Here is a 24,044-nt window from a genome sequence, read left to right as displayed (position 1 = left end):
GTGTCATGCGAGTAAATTTAGATTTTCGATTTGGTAAGCCGGATCTTAAGGATTCAACCAAATCCAAATAGTTTTAAAAACCCTTAGGATTCCACTGATTCCCTGGATTGGGTACACCTGTACTTATTATAATGTGCAAATACAGAATTGCACACATAGGTGGTTCTAAAGAGAGAATTTTAAATGAATGAGTTTGTGTGAGCTGTTCTACCACTATATTTTTTATTAGCCTACTCGTACAGATCTTGTTTAGCAACTGGAGAACTTTTAATCTGCCAAATTGTATTGGTAGTAGTTTCCTGACTGAACATATTTTAAAATGTAAAATATTAGATACTTTGACTGATATCTTATTTTGCTGTAATTTTGTAGGCAAGAGGGAAGTTGTAATCGCTGGATCTATAGGCCCATATGGTGCATTCCTCCATGATGGCTCTGAGTACACAGGAAGTTACGTGAGAGACATCAGTATTGAGGTATGCACAAGTGCTTATGCTTCAAAAATTTAATAACCTATTGACTGTCTGCAAAGCTTCTATAATTATTAATAAAAATAGAAGCAAGTTGCTACTTTATTTCTCTTTCAACCAAACTGGGGGACACTGCTATCCTCGGTTGTTGGCGAGGGGTCTGTCGGCATTTTTAGAATTAACAAGTGCCATCTCCCACGCCCCCACCTACAACCCATGATGGCAGTGTCCCCCGGATGGAATCGGAGAAAAGGATTTTTTGTAACTATAAAAAAATCCTATTTTTGGCACTTAACTATAATAATCTAATAATGCGTTCTATCTTCTGATGCAGGTTTTAAAAGACTGGCATCGGGTACAGATGCAGTGCTTAGCGTCTGCTGGAATTGACCTCTTTGCTTTTGAGACCATCCCTGGTCTAAAGGAGGCAGAAGCACTTGTGCAGCTTCTGAGGGAGTTCCCAAATACTAAAGCATGGCTGTCCTACTCATGCCAGGTGTGTGATCAATAACTAGAAACAGAAGCTCTTCAAGTCTCAAGGACAAAGAAAACTTGGGATCCATATGGCAACCCATTCTGACATTTCTCCAAGAGGTCCATAATAGTTCTGTTATCCATTTTTAAGCACAGAAAAATATTAATATTTGCATGATATATAGGGGGCAACACAGTATATCGGCAAACAGGTGTAATGGACAGAAACAAACATATACTTGCGTATAATAATATTTACATTTATTTTTAAGTTGCCACAAAATTCTGCAGCGCTGGAGTGAGGAAAAATAGATCATAACAAAATGTAGAGGGGTCTAGGAAGCAAATGCAAAATGCAACACAATCTAGAAGCATAAATGTAATACCAAATAATTAAGAATTTTGCGTGAGATGTAATAGGCGAGGCACAGAACAGACATAAAGCATAGAACAGACCAAGAGGCATAACACGAAACCGCACATGTGGATGAGGTGGCGAGCAGACCACAAGACATTAGCATACAAATTAATAATATTAGCCATACCTCCCAATCGTCCCAACTTAGGCGGGACAGTCCTGATTTGAGGGCTTTGTCCCGCCATCCTGACCAGGACAGCTTTGTCCCGTGGGTGGGATTGTTGTGAAGTATTCTGTTAACTGCTGGTCTGCATAGCAGTGCAGTGCTGAATGCAGTGTGCAAGGCAATTAGGGTGTTTGAAGGGGAGGCTAGAACGGGCCAGCCAAGTGCTTCAAAAGTGCTAAGCACGCCCCCGTCAGGACGTGTAAAGTAATGAGTTATCTCTTCCTTGGAGCATCATAAAATGCCATCCTGCTTGCATATTTAAAAAGCTCTCTGGCCGATGTCAATCAAAACATTTTTGCTTCTTTAAATCTGAGGCTCAAAATGAGACAATTGTGCTTTTGCTGCACACCAGCTGCAGAAAGCAGCTACCATGTAACACATGCTGCCCACCAATTTCTCCAGACAAATTCTGTGCTTCTCATCAAAGCCACAATATTAGGCAGAGCAGAGGTTGTGAGGTTACAATTGTGGTAAAATGGATTTTTGCCTCTTTAATGACATCTGTGATCTTTTGTATTTAAGCTCTGTCTAGCTGAAGTTTTAATTGTTATTATTAATAATTCAGAGCATATCATCTATAAGCTACGGAGAGAAGTTTGAGGATGCAGTAAAAATCGCAACAGGATCAGACCAACTGGTGGCTGTGGGGGTGAATTGTTGTCCTCCTGCTTTTGTTAGTCCGCTCCTAACTTCTGCCAACAAAATAAGAGGTCTAAATATTGATTGGATTGTTTATCCCAACAGTGGAGAGAAATGGGACCACAGTTTGGGGTAAGTAATTAGGGTGCATGTCAGACTCCCTGATTATACAAGAATCAAAAATGCTGTTTTATAGATATTTCTCTATCATCCAATTGGGGGACACTTCTAACAATGGGGTATAGAGGCTGATCCTGGATTCTAGCACTTTAAAAATTCTGCAACATGTTCAATTTGCCCCCCTCTGTACCCCCTCCCTGCTAGGAAGTTCAGTTTTTTTTAGAGTGCCTCCAGGGAGAAGTCACTGTTTTGTGGTGCTGCTTCTGGCAGTCTTTTTCTGCATTTTCTTTTTGTTTATTTTTGTTTAAGAACCTCAAGATTAGCACCTGGATAGCCTGAGCAGCTACAGAGTGCCGGAAGAGGGCTGAGGGGGTACCACACAGTTCTCTCTCCTGGCGCCACCTAACTTGGGTTTATCTCTGGGAAATAACTGCCACTGCAAGTAGTGCCCGGGACCTCTGTGCTGCATACTCCTTCAGGTGTAGTAGTGCTGGACTGCTCTCTGGAGGAACAGCAGAAGATAAGTTTCTTCCCCTTCTTCCTGGAGGTGCAGAAGTTGCGGTCAGCACATGGATTGTTTAGTGTCTGGTTCAGCAGTGGTTGTCATGAGGCAGCACCTGCTAGGCACCAGTGGCTGGGGGAATCCGTCCTCAGGGAGGGTGGCATCCTGGTGCTGAGCGCTAGGGCGTGACGTTGTCCCACAGTAGCAGACTGTGCCTCTGAGGAAAAACAAATCGTGTGTGCCCCCTCCAGGCTGGAGAGAGGAGATGAATATATCTATCAATGCAAACAGCATCTTCCTTCTGCTCTGTCAGCATATAGCAGTAGCTGCCTAGTAAGTATTTCAAACATTAGAGCATTCTACACAAGTGCATTCATTAGGCAGGTCTCCCACTCATTGGTTCCCCAGTATTTATAAACCCCTTCCTGTCTATCACCTGTACTGATGATATTTCAGTTTGAAATTATGTGCTGTTTTTGGATTTGTTGTTAACCTTTGTCTGCCCTGATTTTGGCCTAAGTAACAGACTTGCTACTGATCTCTACCTGCCCTGGCCTCAGCCTGCTTATTGGAACGTGCCTGTCATCAGCCTTTCTAGCTTCAGCCTGTTTCTCAGTCTCTTAGTCACCACCTTCCGTGTTATTAAAGTAATTTCATCGTGTTCCAATAAGCATTGTTTATGCAATCTGTGTGGTTCCAAAGCACAAGCAATTTATTTGACAAAAACAAAAGTTTAGCAGTTCAATAAATAAATACAGTACAGCCGATACCTGATAGATACATACATACATACATGCGCTGCGCTCTCTGCTGGATCCAGCTAGACAGTCCTTCAGTCCAGAAGACTGTGGTCAGTGTGACTGTTTAGCTGGTTCCAGGGAGCTGTGTATGTACATTTAGTGGTACAGTGAAGACAATAAAGGTAACTTGGCAAGTTTCCATAGGTTCAGGCTCCAGGAAGGTCCAGTGTAAAGCAGTCCATAGGTCAGTTCAAACAGCCCCCTCCAAGGGTGGGGGTTTGCTTTCCAGATGATAAATACTTAGTTTCCTGCCACGAATTGGTTCAAACTGGTCTATTAGCATTATACAGACAATATCGTTCCAGTCATTTATTCCCTATCATCGATAACTAACGCACGCAATATGTGATCCTTTTGGCGAATGAACCGGACAACTGCGGATAAATAGGGGATTAGAATGATACCAAACATGACATGCTTCCCGTGACCTGAACTTAAAATATCACTAAAGTGTACATATAACCTTATAATATATAAATATAAACCAAATAACATCTGCCCATAAACGACTGTGGAATGGAACAATTATAAATATGAAATATATATATAAATGAATGTATGCGTGCGTGCTTTATCGTGCTTTTGCGCCATGACACGTAACACGTGGTGTACTGCTCGCAATCGCACGGTAAAACAATATTAGTCAATATACTTTCTTTCATCCAATTATACGACTTTGACAGTGTCCTGTCCACCCTACTTATCAATATCTCAATTTATTAAGCCCTTACTACTATGCGTTAAGACCTGGGGGCAACCATGTATTCTGGAACATATTGTGTTCCTTGGAAAAGGGATTGCTATAGGCAATGGCCTTGTGGCAGTTCTAGGGGTTTTATTATTTCAGCCAATATTGCCATAGAAGCTACTTAGCAGAGGGTTTTCTATACTCAAGATTCCCTGTGTTAAGTAAGAGCCCTCTTTTTAAAAACAGTGGATGTAGTGCAAGCCATAAGACAGACAGGCAAAAAAAATCCAGAATAGAGAGGAGTTGGGCATGCCTGACTATATACGGTAAAGCATAAAGGAACAGTTGGTTTCCTAAAGAGTGGTCCAGGCTGAAAAAGAGGTCCAGGGACTCTTTTAAATTACAGACACCAATGCTCTACATTTTGAGGTTATGGTTAGGAGTCATTTCTTCTTTGGTGGATGCCCCTGTAGCGTGCTTAGGACCAGGAGATCCTTTAGGCCGAGGATGACCTCAAGACTGAACCTCAGGTTCGTATGGACAGATTCAAATTTAATCTTTTGAAGTCTGTCATATATGGCATCTAATAGAATGTGTTTCAGTTTTTTCAAGGACAAGAGATCTGGGAAGGTCACTGTTGCTTTCTCATATTTGCAGTGCGTTCAACAGATTCAGGTTTTTTTTTAGGTATTGGGAGCGTATAAGGTGTCATTTTGAGGTCTGGAGAGTGTAACATCCCCTTTTATGGATGATCTCTTATTCAAAACAGGATCTCCAGTCTTGCTTCTAGCTCAGATACTGAGAAAGCAGAGTTGAGTTTTGTGTCTCAATCTGGTTTAGTCTCAGTTTGCTCTCAGATGGAGATCTGTACTCTTTTGCACAACATAAGGGGTTGTCCTTTTGGGGGCATACATAATCCATCAGGGAGGCTCTAAAAGTTCTTCCCAGTGGTTAGACAATTGGAACACTGATTTTCTCTGTAGGCATGACCGGCTTCCTGGACAAGGGTCACAGTAGTTGGACGTTTTCAGGATGTCGGTAGGGCAGCCTTGGTGTGGCCATGGAAGCCAAGAATCTAAGGCACTTGACTTCTCTGACAGGGTTGCATTTAATTTAATTTAATTTAATTTAATCTTTCTCTGATACCATTGGGGGGACACTGCACACCCACCCTTTACATTCTATTTCAAAGTTAGTGTTCTAATTATTTCGATCTCTCTCTTTCTCCCTCTCCGTATGACAGCCTTGAATCATCCAGTTTGTTTGTTTATTTGTTTAAAGGTGGTTTACTGATTTCAAGTGCCAGCTTTAACAATGCATTTGTATGTATTTCTTTTCATTCTCATGTAGCTGGCTTGGCTCTTACACAGAAAAGCCAGCTGTAGAAGCTCTAGAATGGGTCAAGCTGGGTGCCAGATGGATTGGTGAGTAGGAATTGTCTTCACTTTGCAGTTAGTTCAATGTTGAAATATGGTGGAAAGAACCCGTCCACACACAGACAGATCCAGTCATCTGATCTGAATGCCAAAAAAAACTGTATCTATGTCTAATTATTCTACACATGACAAGATCACACGAGGCCCAATTAGTGCAGTCAGGCAATTGGTGCACACACATATTGCAGTCATCCCCTGACTTTTTTTAATGGAGATAATGTGACGAGTCCTGGTAAGTAAAATAACTTAAAATATGTAACTTTCCATAATTTGGTGGTTATAAAGCATGCACAACTGAGCAGCTCCAGTGTTTCAATCTAAATGTCAAATTAATGGATCTGTGTCCAGTTATGCTCCATGTCACCAGAACATTAAAGCAGTCGGCCGATCACCACCAAGACAATCGAAGAAAAGTCAGAGCCTGACCTGCTTTTCTAGCATTCACGCTTAGTATTATTGATCCCAGACAGATCTTGATTGGAACACAAACGGAATTACATCTAGGCTATTTGGTTGACAACGTCCATACTGCCTGACGTACTTTGCCAGCTTTGCAGTAAAAGTAACAGATTAAGAATAGTTTCTTTATGCAGGATCCTTGTGGGATGTAAGATAAGTTCATAAGCTATGAAACCTTAAATCTTGCTAAATCGCTCTTTCTGTTTGACTTCTCTATGTCTGTATTTCATTCATAGTTATAGGTATTCTTTCACTAAAGCTGGGTACACACTTATGCAATTATTGTGCAGATCACACGATAAACAACTGTTTGGTCAGATATTACGAGAGTGTGTACGCTCCCACGATCATGTTTTATCGTACCAAAGCACGTTGCATCACTTGATTTGGTTTTCTAAATTTCTTAACAATGTGATGGAACGATGTTGTGCAAATTTGGAAGTGTTTACACACTCAAAACCGTGTGTCTGAAAAAATGTACCGATAGTTCCTGCGACAACATGTATTTCAGTCTGCAATGTTGTCTCCTATGTGCTGTGTTTTGTAAACGTACAACGTAAGCACATGGAAATACAGTGATGTTTTTATAACGAATCAATAGTAAACGTTCTTTATATGCTCTATATGTCATGTATTTATTCCTGTATGCAAGTGTATACAACATTAGTTACAAGTCCATAGGTTCAGACTTTTTAGACCCGGCATCTGTACATGTCAACTGTGAAGGCCTTTATTTCAGTTTCATCAAGGACAATGCTACAAAATAAACTAGCATTTTTATTCACAATACTTTTATTTTCCAAAAGAGACATTTTTGAAGTGACATTGAAGCTACTTCTCAATATAGGATGCAATGACTGATTGATAACAAAATATAGATATATGAACTGTTCACAATACAGAACTCAATAATCAAAGCTATACAGTATCCAGATAAAGTTATGTGTCATCTCAATATAATCATTAAACAAAAGGAGTGTATATATATATAATATATATATATGACCATTTCAAGTGCATATGCTATACACAATGTACAACATGTATTCTCTTTGTGGTCCTATAAGTATGCCTTTAAATATATATTATTTTTTTACTTTTACATTATATATACATATAACCATACATATATGTTGTATAGCCATGAGTGATGTGCTTAACAAATTGTTACACTCTATTCCAGCAGAGTCTATAAATCCACATATTTGAACTATATGATGTAACTTTGTTTGAATTCTATATATGACTTGACTATGATTGAACTACCGGTATATTGAGAATTTAACATTTGAGCTCGATAATGCCATTCAGCACTATTTTCTCGTACATGTGACAGAAAATCAAAATAAATTTTAATCAAGTTGAACAAATGTTTTTTTTCACATCATTAATGTTTCCCCTCAATGTGTTGAAATATTCTTGCAGCTTTGACATCTTTTTGTCTACACTGGTTGCATCACTGGAGAACTTTTGATGTTTGACCCCTCTTCTTTTCCTTATTTGGTTTTAAACTCTTTATTTATTACAAGAGGAAACAACATGAAAAAATACGAACAGCAAATAAAACAGAAGTTAACAAGGTGTCTCCTCTCTTCTTTTTTTTTTATAACTTTAACGGGGGGAATGAAAGGTCTTCAGTCTGGCTTTCGTTCCCAACACTTCAAAGAGACTTTGTTGACTAAGGTTGTCAATGATGTGATCACTGCTAAAACTAAACACCATTACTCTATCTTAATTCTCCTGGATCTCTCGGCTGCATTTGACACCGTTGACCACTCTCTTCTCATACAAACGCTGCAATCCCTAGGTCTTCAAGACACTGTTCTATCCTGATTCTCATCTTACCCCTCTAATCGCTCTTTCACTGTTAATTTCTCTGGGGCCACCTCTGCTCCGCTTCCTTTATCAGTTGGAGTACCGCAAGGCTCAGTGCTAGGTCCTCTGCTGTTCTCTATCTATACCGCTTCTCTTGGATATCTAATAAGTTCCTTTGGATTTCAGTATCATCTCTATGCGGATGATACCCAAATTTATCTATCCTCTCCTGATATCTCGACACCTGTGTTGTCCCATGTAACTGACTGTCTTTCTGCCGTATCATCTTGGATGTCCTCTCGCCAACTCAAGCTTAATCTTTCTAAATCAGAGTTAATAATATTCCCACCCACCAACAAGAGCATACCTGACATTTTTATCTCTGTTGATACCATGACCATAAATCCCACCCCACAAGCTCGCTGCCTAGGTGTAATCCTTGACTCACACCTATCCTTTGTTCCCCACATTTAATCTATATCTAAATCATGTTATTTACATCTAAAGAACATTTCCAAAATGTGCACATATCTCACGCAAGACACTGCAAAAACCTTAATTCATGCACTTATCATCTCCCGCATTGACTATTGCAATTCCCTCCTTACTGGTCTTCCCTAAAACAGACTCAAACTCATACAATCTATTTTGCATGCTGCGGCAGGACTGATTTTCCTTGCAAATCGTTATTCCTCTGTTGAATCACTCTGTATGTCTCTACACTGGCTGCCTGTTTTCTACCGAATCCAATATAAAATACTTTTACTAACCTACAAGGCCATCAACAAAGCTGCACCAACATACATCTCCTCTCTTGTCTCAAGATATCTCCCAACTCGGCAACTCCGTTCTGCACAAGATCTGCTTCTCTCATCCACCCTCATTACATCCTCCCATTCCCGGTTACAGGATTTTTTCCGGGCTGCACCCACTCTATGGAATTCTCTCCCTCGCACAATAAGACTCCTCTGGTTTACAAACTTTCAAGCGTTCTCTGAAAACCTACCTCTTCAGACAAGCTTATAATATTCCTCAACCACCCTCTTAACCTCACTACCTTAGCCTATTACCATCCGTTACACAATTTCACACAAGACAACTACCCTCTGATCAACATTGTTGTGTGACAGAATCATTTAGCCTATGAGTCACTTTTACCTTTGCAGCCTGGCTGGGCCAAAATGCAAAATGTAGACTTAGCCCTAGCCTCATGTGTCAGACTCCCATTGTCCCATAGATTGTAAGCTTGCGAGCAGGGCCTTCTCACCTCTTAGTCTGTTTTACCCAGTTTGTTTATTAGTTTACTATGTTAGTCCCCAATTGTAAAGTGCTACGGAATATGTTGGCGCTATATAAATGATGATGATGCTAGGGGCGATTGTGGGGGACGGGGGTGGAGAAAAGGGAAAGGCACATATATTGTCATAACTTTTACTAACTAAAATATAAACAACATGTCTGAGCATTAATGACCTATGTATTTAAAAAGCAAATATCAACACGTATGGGTCTCTTACCCATGAAGCACGAACCTGGAGGATCGGGAGGCGGCCCAAAATCTGTGTGCTGTTAAAGGGTGGGGAAGCCATAGAGGGTAAGCAGCTATGGCTTTACTGTAGATACCATGTGGCCCCAACCTTATCAAAGTTGTATGATTTATCATTAAGGTAGCATGTAATACTCTCCATGCTTGTGATATGCCAGATGTAACTCCGTAACGCCTGCATGGAGGGAGGATTAGGGTCTTTCCATTGTTTAGCTATTAGGGATTTGGTAGCAGCCAGTATGTGAGATATCAGCTTGTTGGAGGGGGCGCTCTCATCAGGGATAGGGCGAGAGAGAAGCAACGACCAGGGATCCTTAGTGACCGGTTGCTCAGATACAGAGTTAATAAGTGCAAGGACCATGTACCAAAAAGGGATTATATGGGGGCAGGTCCACCATATATGTAGCGCATCGTGCCTCTTTGGACATATTCCCGCCAACAGCTCGGAGTGGCAGTGGGAAACATTCTTGATAGCTTATCTGGGGTATAGTACCACCTATAATACAGTTTGTATGCAGTTTCTTTAATAAGCGTGGATATTGCGCTCTTGGCAATCACCTCCCTGACCTCCTCCCAACAAGACTCGTCCTCCCATTCCCGCTCGTGCCGTCCTGGAGCGTCTCTGATCTCTGTTAGCAATAATAAATACTAGAAATCATCCCTTTAGTAAGTGGGGAATGCAAACACGTGCTCAAAGAGAGTGAGGGGCTGAAGAGTGTCAGAGGCAGGCAAGGACATAACGAAGTGTCGGACCTGGAAATACTCAAAGAAAAGCGGGTGGAAAGGTTCAAACTTGTCATAGAGATCTGACATAGAAGCCCAAGTTTCTTGACCACCAGGTCCGAGACCACGCGTACTCCCCCCGCACGTATCCAGTATTGAAATTGCTGTGACTGACCCCCCCGGGGGGGGGGGGGGGGAATGTGGGTCACTCCAAAGGGGAGTTAGAGGGGAAACAAGGGAGGATAATTTGTGCTTGAACCGGCACAAGTCCCACAGGGACGGACAAAATTTGAGGGATTGGACTGTGGAGGCCCCCCGGTGGTCTGTCCAGGCTTGAGAGGCCCCACGGGGATGTCAAAGAGGGGACTCCCATAAAATGAGTTTCCAAATCCACCCATGCTACAGTCCGGTATGGGACATAAGTTACCGCAACCTGGGTCAAATGGGCAACCAGGTAATAGAGTTTAACATCTGGAAAGCCTCTTCCTCCTCGAGCCATGGGCTGCTTAAGTACTGATACTGAGATTCTAGGGGGCTTACCACGCCAGACAAATTTGAGGAAAGAGGAGTGCAAGTCCCGAAACACAAGATCCGGCACCTTCACCGTGGGAGTCTGGAAGATGTAGAGAAGATAAGGGATCACATTCATCTTAACAGCAATGATCCTCCTCAGCCTCGATATGATATAGCTCCTCCATATTTCTAGGTCCTTTTTGATTTTAATTGGAAGGGAAGGAAAATTTTCTCAATATCGTCGGTCATAAGAAGAGGTATATATAGACACCCAGATACTTGATCTTGTTCATCTGCCAACGTAAGGCAAAATTTGCCTTAAGGCTGGCACGGAGGGGAGGGAGGGAGCGTGAAGGAGCATGGTCTCAGATTTAGTAAAATTAGTTTTGTAGCCTGAAAGAAGACCATACTCATCTATAAGCCTGTACAGAGCAGGTAAAGAGTCTCAAGAATTCGTGAGAGAGAGAAGAATGTCGTCTGCAAAAAGAGAGACCTTGAATTCCCGGGGACCGACCTCCACACCCATTATCATCGCCGTCTGTCTAATCATTGCCGCCAAAGGCTCTATAACCAATGCAAAAAATAGAGGTGACAGGGGGCATCCTCATCTCGTCCCATTGAAAAGAGAGAGGGGGTCCGATAGCAAGCCATTAGCCAATACCCTAATGGTAGGAGTTTTATAAAGAGAAGAGACCCCCGTCAGGAATTCAGCCGAGAAGCTATATGTTTTCAGAGCGTGAAACATAAAGTCCCACGAGATCCGATTGAATGCCTACTCGGCAACATAGCTGGGAGACGCCTCTGGTTAATTATTTGAACTAAATCTATTGTGCATCGGGTATTATCTCTTGCTTGGTGACCTGGGATAAATCCCACCTGATCATAATGGATCAGACCCGGAAGGACACCATTCAACCGAGTGGCTAAAATGTTTGCATAGATCTTAACATCAACATTAAGGAGGGAAATAGGGCGGTATCTCGCACAATCACTACGATCTTTCCCTTCCTTATGTATAACTACTATGCATGCTTCCAACATCGATTTGGGGAATGAAGTTTCTTGCAAGACTGCATTGAACAGGGTGCGGAGGTGGGGAACCAGGGTCTAAGAAAATCTCTTATAGTAGGTCGCGGTGAAACCGCCTAGGCCCGGGGCTTTGGAGGCTTTTTGTGCTTTAATAACCGCCAGTATTTCCTCTGATGAGATTTCCTCATTTAATTGTTCAACCAAATCACAGGAGAGAGTAGAGAGGTTCACTTGTTTCAAAAACGCCTTTATGGTTTCAGCTGGGGGGGTACTTCTAGGGTTTGAGCTAACTAAAATATACAAAGCGGAATAAAACATCTGAAGTTCTCGTCCTATTTAGTCAGGGCTGTAAATGAGGAGCGTGAGCCAGATCTCAGGGCCATAATATTGTTTTGGGAGGTTTGGGCCCTCAGACGGGCGGCCAAGATCCTGTCTGCTTTGACTCCCTTCTCGTAAAACGTCTGTTTCAGCCATTTCTGGCTGAAAGAGAAAGAGATTCAAAGCACACCGTACTTTTAGAAGTTTATTCAAGGTGGCTACATCTGGGGAAAGTTTATGATGTCGTTCCAGGGTGTGAAGTTGGATGGCTAGCGAAGTTAGGAGGATATATTCATCTAACAGGGTCCGCAGTTCAAGGGAAAGTTGCGGATCGTGTAAGATGGTGTCTTTGAGGCGCCACACAGCAGGGCGGAGGCAAGAGACTATATCAGTTAGGTCAGTAAATATAGGGAGTGGTCAGACCATACCATCAGGTGGATATAGGCTGCCTGAAGCTTCAAGGACTGATCGTGGCTGAGGAAGACCATGTCTATTTGCGAATAAGATCCGTGGACCGGGGAATAGAATGTATAATCTCGAGAGGAGGGTTCCCTAATTCTCCAGGAGTCAAAGAGAAGATGGTGAGAGAGAAGGGACACCAAGGCCCTGGATTTACTGGACTCTGAGCTGCTGGCGGGGGGAGCCACAGTAGAAGATCTGTCAACCGCGTTGTTTACTACATTATTAAAGTCCCTGGCCATAATCACTTCTCCCTGGCAGACCTGAGAGCGCAAGGAGGCTAGCGAAGCATAAAATGAGCGCTGGTTTTGGTTCGGGGGGGTATAAATTTACTAAAGTACATAAGGTATTGAGTTTTCCCACTAGGATCAGGAAGCGACTATCAGGGTTGTAATGGGACGTCAACATCTCAACCGTAACGTGAGAAGCAAAAAGGGTTGCTACCCGCCGTTTTTTCTGTCTAGGATTGCAAGCATGAAAAGCAAAGGGGTACAATCTAGACTTCAATTCTGGGTGGGAGTGACGAATAAAATGTGTTTCCTGAAGAAAAACTACCTGTGTTGTTTAAGTGTGAGAGTGTTGTGCGGTTTTGTGGGCTATTCAAACTTTTGACGTTCAAGGAGAAGATCCTAAATGTCATCAAAAATAGAAGAGTGGGCCGCCTCAGGACCCCCAGTGAGGGTCAGACGTGCTGGAAGAGAACAAACAAGGTGCACAGTATTAGCATTTTAGTAATAAGTACCAATAGAGTAAAAAAGTGCCTGAGGACAGAAAGAAAGGAAAAAAGGTGGGTAGGGAAGTGGACAGTACCAGTATGTGGGGACACATCTGATCCGTGATGCCGGCCAGGAAAAGTAAGGGGATGTGCCAATGGCAGGGAAAAACGGGCAAGGGCAATAACCTCATTATGGGGACATGGTCAGGGATACAGTTAGAGGTTACACTACGGCCGCGCCAGGGTCAAAGAAGCTAAAAAGAAAGCCGGGTGGAGGAGAAGGAATGTCATGGGGGGTGTAAAATAACTACTGCTTTGGTCTGGAGATCCGGTAAAACAGAATGAGGTAAAGCGGTATATAAGCAACACAGCAAAAACACAGAAAATCAGTGAAAAACAAAGTAAAGCAACATCCTATTTTTAGGGTGCATCACCTTCAAGTCTACAGGAGAAGGACCGAAAATTAGCGGCCCATCATGTAGAGAGAAGGGACATTGAAGAAAATGACCTCTAGTGAGAAAAGCACAATAAGTACATATCAAGGCGGAGGGACAGTGGCAGGTAGCTTACCAATTCTTGTCACCATCGTCCACTCGGTAGTCTGGAGCTTCCTTGGGGGAGAGGGTGAGACCAGGGAGCCAGGGCCCAGGCCAGGTGGGGGGGGGGGGCGGAAGTCCCAAAGTCTCAAGGAGATGGACAGCATCCGCCATTGATCGAGCCGAGTGGAGCTTGTTATGGTGCCACAGGAGAAGACGAAACGGGAATCCCTAGCGGTATCGAATTTTGTTATATCTGAGGATTGTTGTCACTGGTTTTAAGTTGCGCCTTTTGAGGAGGGTAATCGGAGGAATGTCCTGTTATATTTGCAAGGAATTTTTGTCGATTAAGATTGCGTCAGACTTATAAGATGCCTGCAGAATCGCCTCCTTAGTAGTGTAATAACGACATTCCGGGCTGGGACAGTTCCTGAGACCTAGGGTGTACGGCTCTGTGTGCTCTGTCCAGGAGGAGATGGTCTTCTGAGGTAGCAGGAGCTCTATGAGAAAAGAGTCTTTTCAAGTATTGGCCAAGCAGAGATCTTCTTCAGGGATACCTTTGGTCTTCTTGTTGTTCCTGCAGGTGAAGCATATCTTATTGGAGACGGTGAAGATCCGCCGCTGTATCTCGGTGGGAGGAGACTACTTTATCCATTTTAGTTTCCAGGTGATCTGTCCTGTCTCCGAGGTCATGCAATTCAGCCTTGAGAGAGCCTATCGCTTTTTGCACTTCAGTTTGGATGGCCTGCACCGATCTCGTCTCCTTGACTTCGTGGAACAGAGATTGTAAGTCTTTGCAAGTCAGTGGAGAAGAATCCGAGTCATCTGAGTCAGAATGAGTTTCATGTCGTGGAGATGAAGAACTCGGAGTCTTTGCTTCTGTGTAGGCAAATTTCTTAAGGCTCTGAGGAAGATCCGACCCACCCGCCTTCCTGCCCCCTTTCGGCATGGTTTACTCAGTGCAGGGGCTATAGATAGGTCAAGCAGAATGTACCGTTGTGAAAGATTCTGTGTGTAGGTTAGAAGAAACCGTGCTTAGATACATAGAAGTCCAAGGTAAAAGCAGTGCAGCAGCTGTTGTCTAATATTATATAGACTGTGTAGAAGTGGCAGTTATCAGAAGGTGTAGTACCACTAATCCGCCATTAGATGGCAGCAAAGACACAGTTAGAAATTCAGACAGCAATCAAATCGGCACAAGTGAGACACAATCTGGGTGATCACATCATGTACTCATGGCAGAGGAATGTCGATGAGGCCAGCCTGGTGACCGCAGCACAGGTAGGCCGGAGGAGAGGTCCCGGAGAGGTTCAGCTACCCAGCGTTTCCAAAGGGCTGCCAGCAGTGCTATGTCCCGTCCACTTATTCTTGCATGTAGATGTACAAATGGGGTAGCCAGTAGCTCAGCCCGTGGAGCAGGGTCTTGTGAGGGAGCGCAGCAGAAGGACTCAGTCTGTGTGGAGAGACAGCTGGCATAAAGTGCAGGGTCCACTCAGCAGGGTGATCGGCGCGTCCCAGCATCCAGCAGAGGCCCCGAGGTCTGGGAAGTCCACATGAATCGGAGCCCACCGACAGAAGAGCCGGGAGTGAGGGAATGACTACAAGCCGAGGGCTTCCAGGTTTCACCGGCAGCCAGTGATGCACCCCAAGGTCCTAGTCCGACAGGCGGAACAGAGAAGTCGGGAAGCCCAGTGCCCCAGGAAACAGGCCCGGATCCAGGAGGAGCCGGCAAACCGTAAGTTCGCCTAGGGTGATTATACAGGCTTGGTCCCAACGGCCACATGAAATGATGCGGCCCCGGACTTTAAAGGGAGGGGGTAGGTCAGCCTTTGCAGGAGGAAGGTCTGGGCGGGTGGCCAGAACATGGGATACGCCAGAGCGAGGCTTCTCGGGACAGTAGGCCCACGTGTAGTCCGGGCAATGTAGGGCAGCCACAAAGAAATTTTAAACTCCCTGCTATGCGGGAGAGTGAAGCTCGACCGATGATCGTGCCCAGAGGTCCAAACAGGAGAAGCAAAGCACAGATGCCCACCGATGAGTGCTCAGGTGGTGGAGAGCAAAGGAAGGACATGTCCGGCCAGTATGGCTGTCAGATCACGGACCCCACATCTTTTATTTTTAACATTCTATGGACCAGGGCCGCCAAGAGGAATTTGGGGCCTCGGTACAGTAAATTTTTGCGCTCCCCCTTCCACAGTCTAGCAGCAAGGGTGTCGTATGCCGAGGCGGTGCCACAATGGGGGCGTTGCCACATAATGTTGAGGGTGTGGTCAACATGAGCGTGGCTGCACTTCTTTAGATAGATTCAGTTGAAGGCGATGTGATACGAAGACATTGCGCGGTGCACATTGCGGGCAATTACAGTAGAAATCTCTGCTCCTTTGGGGTGTGAGGAAAATTGGGAGGAGATTTGTCAAATCTCTGCCGCAAGACACTTTGCAGCTAATTGAATTCCTCCATTATGTATTAAAATGGTGTTACTCTCAGCTACCTGTTATTGCAGCTGTCACAACCTGGTCCTGGATTCTTGTATGTATCCTGGAATGTTGGGAGCTGCTGGAAAATGTAAATATGGAAAACCAAGCAATAATTGAAAACTGTACACAACACAGATCACGCAGTATATCATACATACATTATAAAATATTACATTTATCATACCCTCCCCAGACACACCACGTCACCCCCAGACACACCACGTCTCCCCCAGACACACCACGTCGCCCCCACCAGCTACGTCATGCATCACACCACCCCCTGCCACATCACCCATCATGCCACCCCCCCAGACACACCACTCCACCCCTCAGACATATAATGCAACTCCCCAGATACATTATCATGCCACCCTCTAGGCACATTACGATTCCCCCCACCAAGACTTATTACAGCCCCCCCCCCCAAGACACATAACCCCCCAGCCCACCTATGCTGCTGACAGAAAGCGTCCAGCAGAGCAAGCTAGGAGCTCCAAATCTTACTCTGCAGGCTTTTTCTACTATAGTGCTCCAGTGGGGGCCTGGTAATTTGTACCTGCACCCTCCCCTCACGGCGCCCTTGTAATGGACTGCTAGCATTTTCTTACCTTGGACACTGCTTGAAATCACTTTGTGCTGATATCCCTCTTATATTTGTTCTGGTATGCTGTTGTGATGGTCCATACCAACTGAAAAGTGATGTATTACCTTCATTGACTTCATCTTGTATTTCTATATTTCCATATTGGCTACGGCTTCTTCACTGTTTCTTTTTCTCTGTTGATGTAGATAGTTGATCCTGTATTTTTCTTTCTATAAAGAGATGACACTGTTTAGTACAAAATCATTATTGGCATCGTTGATTACTTTTTCAAAGTTTTAATACTCATTTTTTTTTTTAATGTTTGTTCAGATTTTCTTTAACATCCCTTGTTCCTTATTCTTCAGATCTGACCATTGCTTCTGTATCTGGAACTTGTTTCTTAATTTTAAAGTTTATCTCTTACCATATTAATGAACGTCTGCATTATTATTTTCTTTCTGCAATTTTGTTTGGGAAATTTTTATTTTACGCAATTGTAGTCATGTTGTGCCAGAATTCTGATCATCATCTCCATCTCTCTTTTACTCATTTGCTCTTTTCCCATCATCCGGTGGCATCCCTTGTTCTTCTTACAGACCTCCTTCAATACTTTTATGTCCATCTTGTCACATACCGCTGGAGCCAGTCTAGCTCCACTGTCTTTATCTAGAATATTCTTGTTCATAAGTGAGCGTATAAAATTGGTATGGACCAATCATAGCAGTATAGTGGGCAAACATTCATTCGCCATTAGCGTTCGTCCGCGATGGTTGTTTTTGCAGAGCATTGCGACTTTTGATTCCAGTTTTGGTACTTTCCGAACGGATTTCACAATTTATCTCCTTCCCTTCATCACTATTATACCAAGGTAAAAAGTACTCCATTACATCTGTTTTATATATGAGTTTTGTGTGGATGATCGATTACAATACATGTTTTATCTATTTTCAAAAATGTAGTCATGGCATCTGATAAGAATGTAGAGCACATGAAGGACTTCATTGACGCCTACAGATCCCATACCTGCTTGTGGCAAAGCAAGTTAAGAGACTTCTCCAACTGGCAGAAGAGGATGAAGGCTTATGAGGAAATGTTGAGTCAGCCTTTCTCAGCAACAGCAGAATGGGTCAGAGGAAAGATACAAAATATGCATACTGTATTTTGTAAATAATTAAATACAATGGAAGCTTAGAAAATATCTGGGTCAGTGGCTGAAAATGTGTATGTACCAAGGTTGTGGTACTTCAATCTCCTGAGGTTCACGGTGGAGCAGGAGATTGCCATAACATCTACTGGCAACTTGCCCTGGGGGAGTCAAGTTCCTCATCTGTCCCTCAAGAAACAGAAGGCATGATATAGTAAGGAGACACACATTCAAGAAGGCTTGAAATATTTATTAGCATATTGGTCAAATTGAGTACTTCAATATAAAATAGAATGTCAATGTACATACATTATAACATGTCATTCTGCCATGACACAGCACCTGCAGCAATAAAATATTGTAAATCTGCCCTGTTTAACTTGGCCTTTTCACTGGCATTTCTCATTGGAGAAGACTCCAGTGGCGTTACCCCTACCACGTCCTCAACATAATCTGTACTATGCTCCAAATTAGAAGCTGTACTGCGCACAGTGGGGCTTTGACGCTTAAGATAGTTGTGTGGGACACAACTTGCCATCACCATCTTGTCTATTTTGTCAAGTTGTTAATATACCAAAAGCATTCTTCGCTACTCGCCTTACTCTTGATAATCTGTAATTGAATACCCTACTTTCTGGTGTGAGTGCTTTTTGGGGGAAAGGTTTTAAAATATTAACTTGGAGTGCAAATGCGTCATCAGCTATAAATACAAAATAAGTCAAGATTGTTGTAATGTTAAATCAGTACATGCACTTATTGTTATAATACTATTTTAATTGATGTTTTTATTACACAGTCATCTGCCTTCATTGAAGGGGGTTTTGTGATGTGGTGGAGAATATGATGGAGTTGCCTGCTTCCACCCATCCGAGTTCAGAAGCCACCCAGCAACAAACTCAATAACTTAGCAGGAAGGGAAAGAAAAGGCCACAGGAGGCAGAAAACACAGAGGTCATAACTGGACTCAGCCAGCAGATGACAATTGTGACCTGATGTGTGTTGCAATAGCAAAGAAACTGAACCGCTTATATGCGGAAAATGGGGCAGAGCGTTTTATTATGAAGGTCCTTTATAGGGCAGACAGAGGGGAACTCACCCGGTACACTGGATTGACAGAGTTCCTCTGAGCCATGTCCAAGAATTCTATAGACCTGTCCCATTCCCTCATTTGCCGCTACCTTCCCACAGACAATATCAGTTCCTGCAAAATGGTCCAGTACCTCTCCTGTCTATAGGACTTCCATACCAATAAAATCTGTGTATTTTTGCACAAATCTTCAAATACTGTCCTTGGAGAACTTGTATGATGTCCTCACAGGTCTCAGGTATGATCAGACCCAGAGCTTGCAGTGAAATAGCTGTGCTGAATTTGATGTCAGCCACTGTCCTTCCAGTGGCCAAAAATCTCAACATAGCAACCAGTCTCTGCTCTGAAAGATATGAATCTCCTTGAATATGTCTTTTGTATGAGTGGGGTGACTATTTGCAGCAGCTCCTGGAAAGTAAGATCATTTATCTGCAGGAAATTCCTGAAGTTATCAGAATTATTCTCCCGTATCTCCGGTAGCAGTAGCATATGTTGAAAGGACTCTCTCCTCAGCAACTAGTCCTTGATCCAACAACTGAGGTTTTTGCTTCTCTTCTTTCAATTGTTTATTGTTTCCAGCGTTGTCGCCAGGGCAAGAAGCACACAATTTTCTTTTATATGGCAGACATATTATAACAATAAAACCTAGCTTGTGTACAGTTCTGCAGGGAGTGAACCAAACGTAAACTGTACACAAAGGAAGGAATGGTAATGAAGCCATTTCCTTTTCCTGGATGTCTGTGTGGGGTGAGGTTCAGCCCATTATTTAAATTAGGTTTGGACATTGCTGCAGGGTAGGCAGATATTTGAAGAGTGTGTACTGAGTCACGATCTTTTCAGCAGATGGTTCTGAAAGATGACGGTAAATTGTGTAGGTGTATATGCGTGATCATCAGGACCTTCAGTCATTGGTAAAATCGTTACAGAAATCGCATCTAACGAAATATTACATAAGTGTGTACCCAGCTTTACAGATTACTGTAATTTATTGGCTTGCCCAGCAGAAACTTTTACTAAATATATTGTTTTTGTAATATTTATAATCTTTTTTTTTCAGTATTTTGGACAGTTTTACCATGAAAGATTACTTTGAGGACAGTGTTTTTTCAGGTTAAGGTTTTTTTCTTTTTTGTTAAGTTCCCCAGTTTGACCATGTCTTCATTTATATATAGACATTAAACTATCTTACACACACACATATATAGCTTCTACTTATTGTACTGCAGATTACTGATATGCTTGAATCATTTAACTGATTTTGCCATATATGTATGTCTTTCATGCTAGGAGGCTGCTGCCGGATCACTCCATCTGAAATTGCAAGTTTAAAAGAAATTCTACAAGCCAGCAATTCTAACATGGGTTAATTTGGTGTCACTAGCTGCTGCAGAAATATGAAGATGCTTTTTGTATTAATAAATCATCGAGTGTTAAACTAATTGTGTGCAAATCAAACCTGCATGATCATCACTGAAATATTTACAAAACAGTTACTATCTAATTAGATCATATCAGCTCAACCCATTTTTGTATATGGTGTTCCAAATCCTGTAAAAATTCTATTTGGAATATAATGTTCCCTCGGTCTTGCTCTTCTGCTAAAACTCGCAAGTTACCAACCTATTTGGATCTCTCTTTTTTCTCTACACTATCTGTTACCTTTACATTTACAGCAGCCCATAATATAGATCTATCTGGGTGTACTGTCACGCTTCCCCTAAGAAAGACCTTTATACAATGTTACATGGTATGTCACTATCACATGGTCTTTTGCTTCACACAATAAAATCTTTAAGCAATAGAAATGTATTTGTTGTTCTCTTCATATCTATATTTTCTTGTAATTGGTTTTATTGAGTTTAAGTAACAGGAAAATAACAGAAAAAAGGGAAAGGGTAAATTAACATCATATTCAGATTAGACATGTTATGAGGAAACACAAGCTGCGAGCAAGATAGGAATTATAAGATAACTTGACACATTAGACAGTAATTAATATACAAAGTATAGAACACCCATTCTTCACCTTCCATACTATAAACATGCCATTTAATGAGTGAGGATGATGCCAAATGGAGTATTCCTGCCCCTGCAGTTTCCGTTAAAACGTCTTTGAATTTTCACAATTACCATAGATAGTAATGGGGACATAGGATCTTTCTGTGCTATAGCCACTCTAGCGGCAACAAGAATATGCCCATCAACGTACTTGAAGGGAGGTGAAAACAACAAGGAAATGATGTAAAAGTGCCATCTTAGGAGACAGCACCTGGTTGAACCCTGTAACTCTTGTAATTAGACTAGCCACATCAGTTTAAACGGATTTTATAATCGGTCAATCACAAAATATAAGTAAAAATCCCCTATAGAACCACAGTTTTTCTAGCAATATTGTGAGTGGTTAGGCCACATCTTTTAAGTATATTTGCTATGTATTAACTGCCTAACGTAGCAGATTTCACAGAAATCTCCGTTTAAGCTAATACCATGCAGCATCGCAGTCCCCATAGACTAATATGGGAGCTGCGATGTTCTGAAATGCATCAGGCTTTGCTAAGTTTCGCATTGCACAGACAGGTAATGCCATCTCAGGATGGCGTTGTCTGTCATTTCCTATGGGATTCTGCTGAAGCCTCTCTGGCTTTGCAGAATCCAATACATGGTTAGTGCACACAGCACTTCCTCCTGTCAGGAGGAAGCAGGAAAATGATATCGCAGGAGAGTGTTACATCTCACAGGAGACTCCTATTAGTCAGAGTTGACATGGGCCTACCCAGGAGGCGGAGTCTAACGGACCCACCCGGGCTCCACCAAGAACCACCACAAGGCGGGATGGGTTTTGCTGCCGGAGGCTCGCAGATTGCGGCCCCTAGGTTAGCCCCCTGATGTAATAGGTGAGAGTTAGTAGATGAGAGATCAGGAGCAGACTGAAGCGGTAAAGCAGGGCAGGATAATTAGCTGAAATAGATCAGCACAGACCGAAGATTCCTGACACGTTTCAGTGGAGCACCGGGTCGGATACACTGAAGCCATACCACAGTAGGAGAGTCACAGGGCCGGCTACACAGGAGCACGGTCTGGTTGGATACACTGGAGCACGGGAAGCAGAGAAGACTGTGAATAGCCAGGTCGGATACACTGGGGCACAGGCAGCAGAGTAGTTAAATATGAATAGCCGGGTCGAATACACAGAATGTCAGCAGGAAGTCGTGGTCAAAGAAGGCAGCGGTCATACACGGAGGAAGCGCCAGGAGTCAGCACAGGATACACAAAGGGAAAGAGCCAGACGCCAAGCTGTAACTTGTAGCTCTGACACAGGCAGTGTCAGAGCAAGCAAGATATATGGGAAGGGATTTCAAATTCCCCGCCTGCATGTAACATGACCGCAGCACCTGTAGGTGCAGGAATGTTTAATAGACTTGCTGTTAGATTTCCTGTGTCTAAAACAAGATGCAGGAAATCACAGCAAGTTTTAGGATATCACAGATAAGTGTAAATAATGTTAGGTTTGCATTGCATGTAAATCCATGTTTGGGTAAACAAATTTCATCCTGATTCTAAAAATAGCTCAGACTTCAGGGGGGCTGGCTTACCCTGTGATGCTGTGTCCAAAACTGTATAAAAAGCATTGTTTTGTATTGAAAATGTTTTTTCTTGTTTCATTCGACCTGCTCACTGGTACCTTCAACCATAGTGAGCAAATAAACATCACTTGCTTCAAAGACCTGCTTGGAAACTTGTCTATCCCTGTGACCTACCGATTAGACCCAACTCTTTCCGACTGTTCTGAGATTTGGACCCAGCTTTCCTTTACCACCACTCTGCATGCTACCCAGCAGCTCTGGCCAGTGTGATAGGCCAGGGGCATCCATTCACAGCAACACTGATCCATAGGAAGAGGTCAGGGGTACCAGCCCAGGTACACCAGTCATGGGGTAAATTAGCAGGGCCAGTTAACCAGAAGAAACCCAGAAGGGTGCCAGTAAGGAGTCCATTAGTGGCAGCATTCATAAGCCCCTCCTACTGCGGTTAGAGGGTGCATTTGGGATAACGAAAGGGAACGGTGGCAAAGTAAGCCCAGCCGGTTCCCAGCTACAACAGACAGGGTCGCATAGGTGGTCCATCCTGTCACAATTCGGGTCTTCATTTAAATTGTAAAGGTGCTTGTAATAATTAGCCAGTGCTTTTGCTATGTTTATGGTATTTGTTATTTGCCCTGTTTTTCATTAAACATGCATCTACTCTGATTTTTCATTAGTTAGCTCCATAATTTACACACAGGTAAGTTACTTGCTCTGTTTTCTAGAGTGTAAAACTTTTGTTTGAGGTGAAAAAGAGCATTCTGGATTTGTTTCCTGAAATGCTTCTCTAATGAGATAATCAAGTTTTCTAAGTCCTTTTGGAGTTTATCGTTGGCTTTTTTTCAAAGCTATTTGTATAGCCCTGCCCCTAAAAAAAGCTTTAAGTGTACATCAGTAAGTAAAAATATAGGTGTCGTCGGGTTTGTTGGTTTGCATAAATAACTCTAGTGATTCCTGTAAGGCATGTTTTACTTCAAGGAAGATTACAAGGTGGTTTGCTAGGTGCCAGAGTCTTAGGGGAAATGTAACTGAATTGTTGTCCCATGACAGTATCAATGATGCATGGTCATACCAGGTAATTGGTAATATAGTGACCTGTAAAATATGTTGATGTCCATTTATCTGTTAAGGCCAAATCTATGCATGAATAAGAATGGTGGAGATGCAAAAAAAAATGTATTGTCTTTAACAAAGGGGTTATTGTCTCCAGGCATCATAAGGGTCATACTCACCCAAATGCCTGACTAAATGCTACTAAGGGAACATAGCTGATATTATTATTATTATTGTAGATTTGTAAGGCACCACAGTGTTCCGCAGAGCCGTACAGTAGGGAAGACAAGGAC

At 42.8% G+C, this 24,044-nt stretch overlaps 1 protein-coding gene across 2 annotated transcripts in view; it reads left to right on the top strand.

Moving 5' to 3' along the window:
• Positions 1-20,922, top strand: part of LOC142141469 (betaine-homocysteine S-methyltransferase-like) — a 31,433-nt gene extending 10,511 nt beyond the window's left edge. For both annotated transcript variants that reach the window (XM_075199982.1, XM_075199981.1), the window contains exons 4-8: positions 373-476; positions 805-966; positions 2,094-2,299; positions 5,628-5,701; positions 20,405-20,922. In XM_075199982.1, coding sequence (XP_075056083.1) covers positions 373-476; positions 805-966; positions 2,094-2,299; positions 5,628-5,701; positions 20,405-20,484 — 626 coding nt within the window. In that variant the 3' untranslated portion in view covers positions 20,485-20,922. The remainder of the gene's footprint in view (positions 1-372; positions 477-804; positions 967-2,093; positions 2,300-5,627; positions 5,702-20,404) is intronic.
• Positions 20,923-24,044: the final 3,122 nt, after the last annotated feature.

Source organism: Mixophyes fleayi, chromosome 2 (assembly GCF_038048845.1).
Source record: "Mixophyes fleayi isolate aMixFle1 chromosome 2, aMixFle1.hap1, whole genome shotgun sequence".
Taxonomy (NCBI): domain Eukaryota; kingdom Metazoa; phylum Chordata; class Amphibia; order Anura; family Limnodynastidae; genus Mixophyes; species Mixophyes fleayi.
Note: the sequence above shows the minus strand (reverse complement) of the source record. Positions and strands in the feature narration are given on the sequence as shown.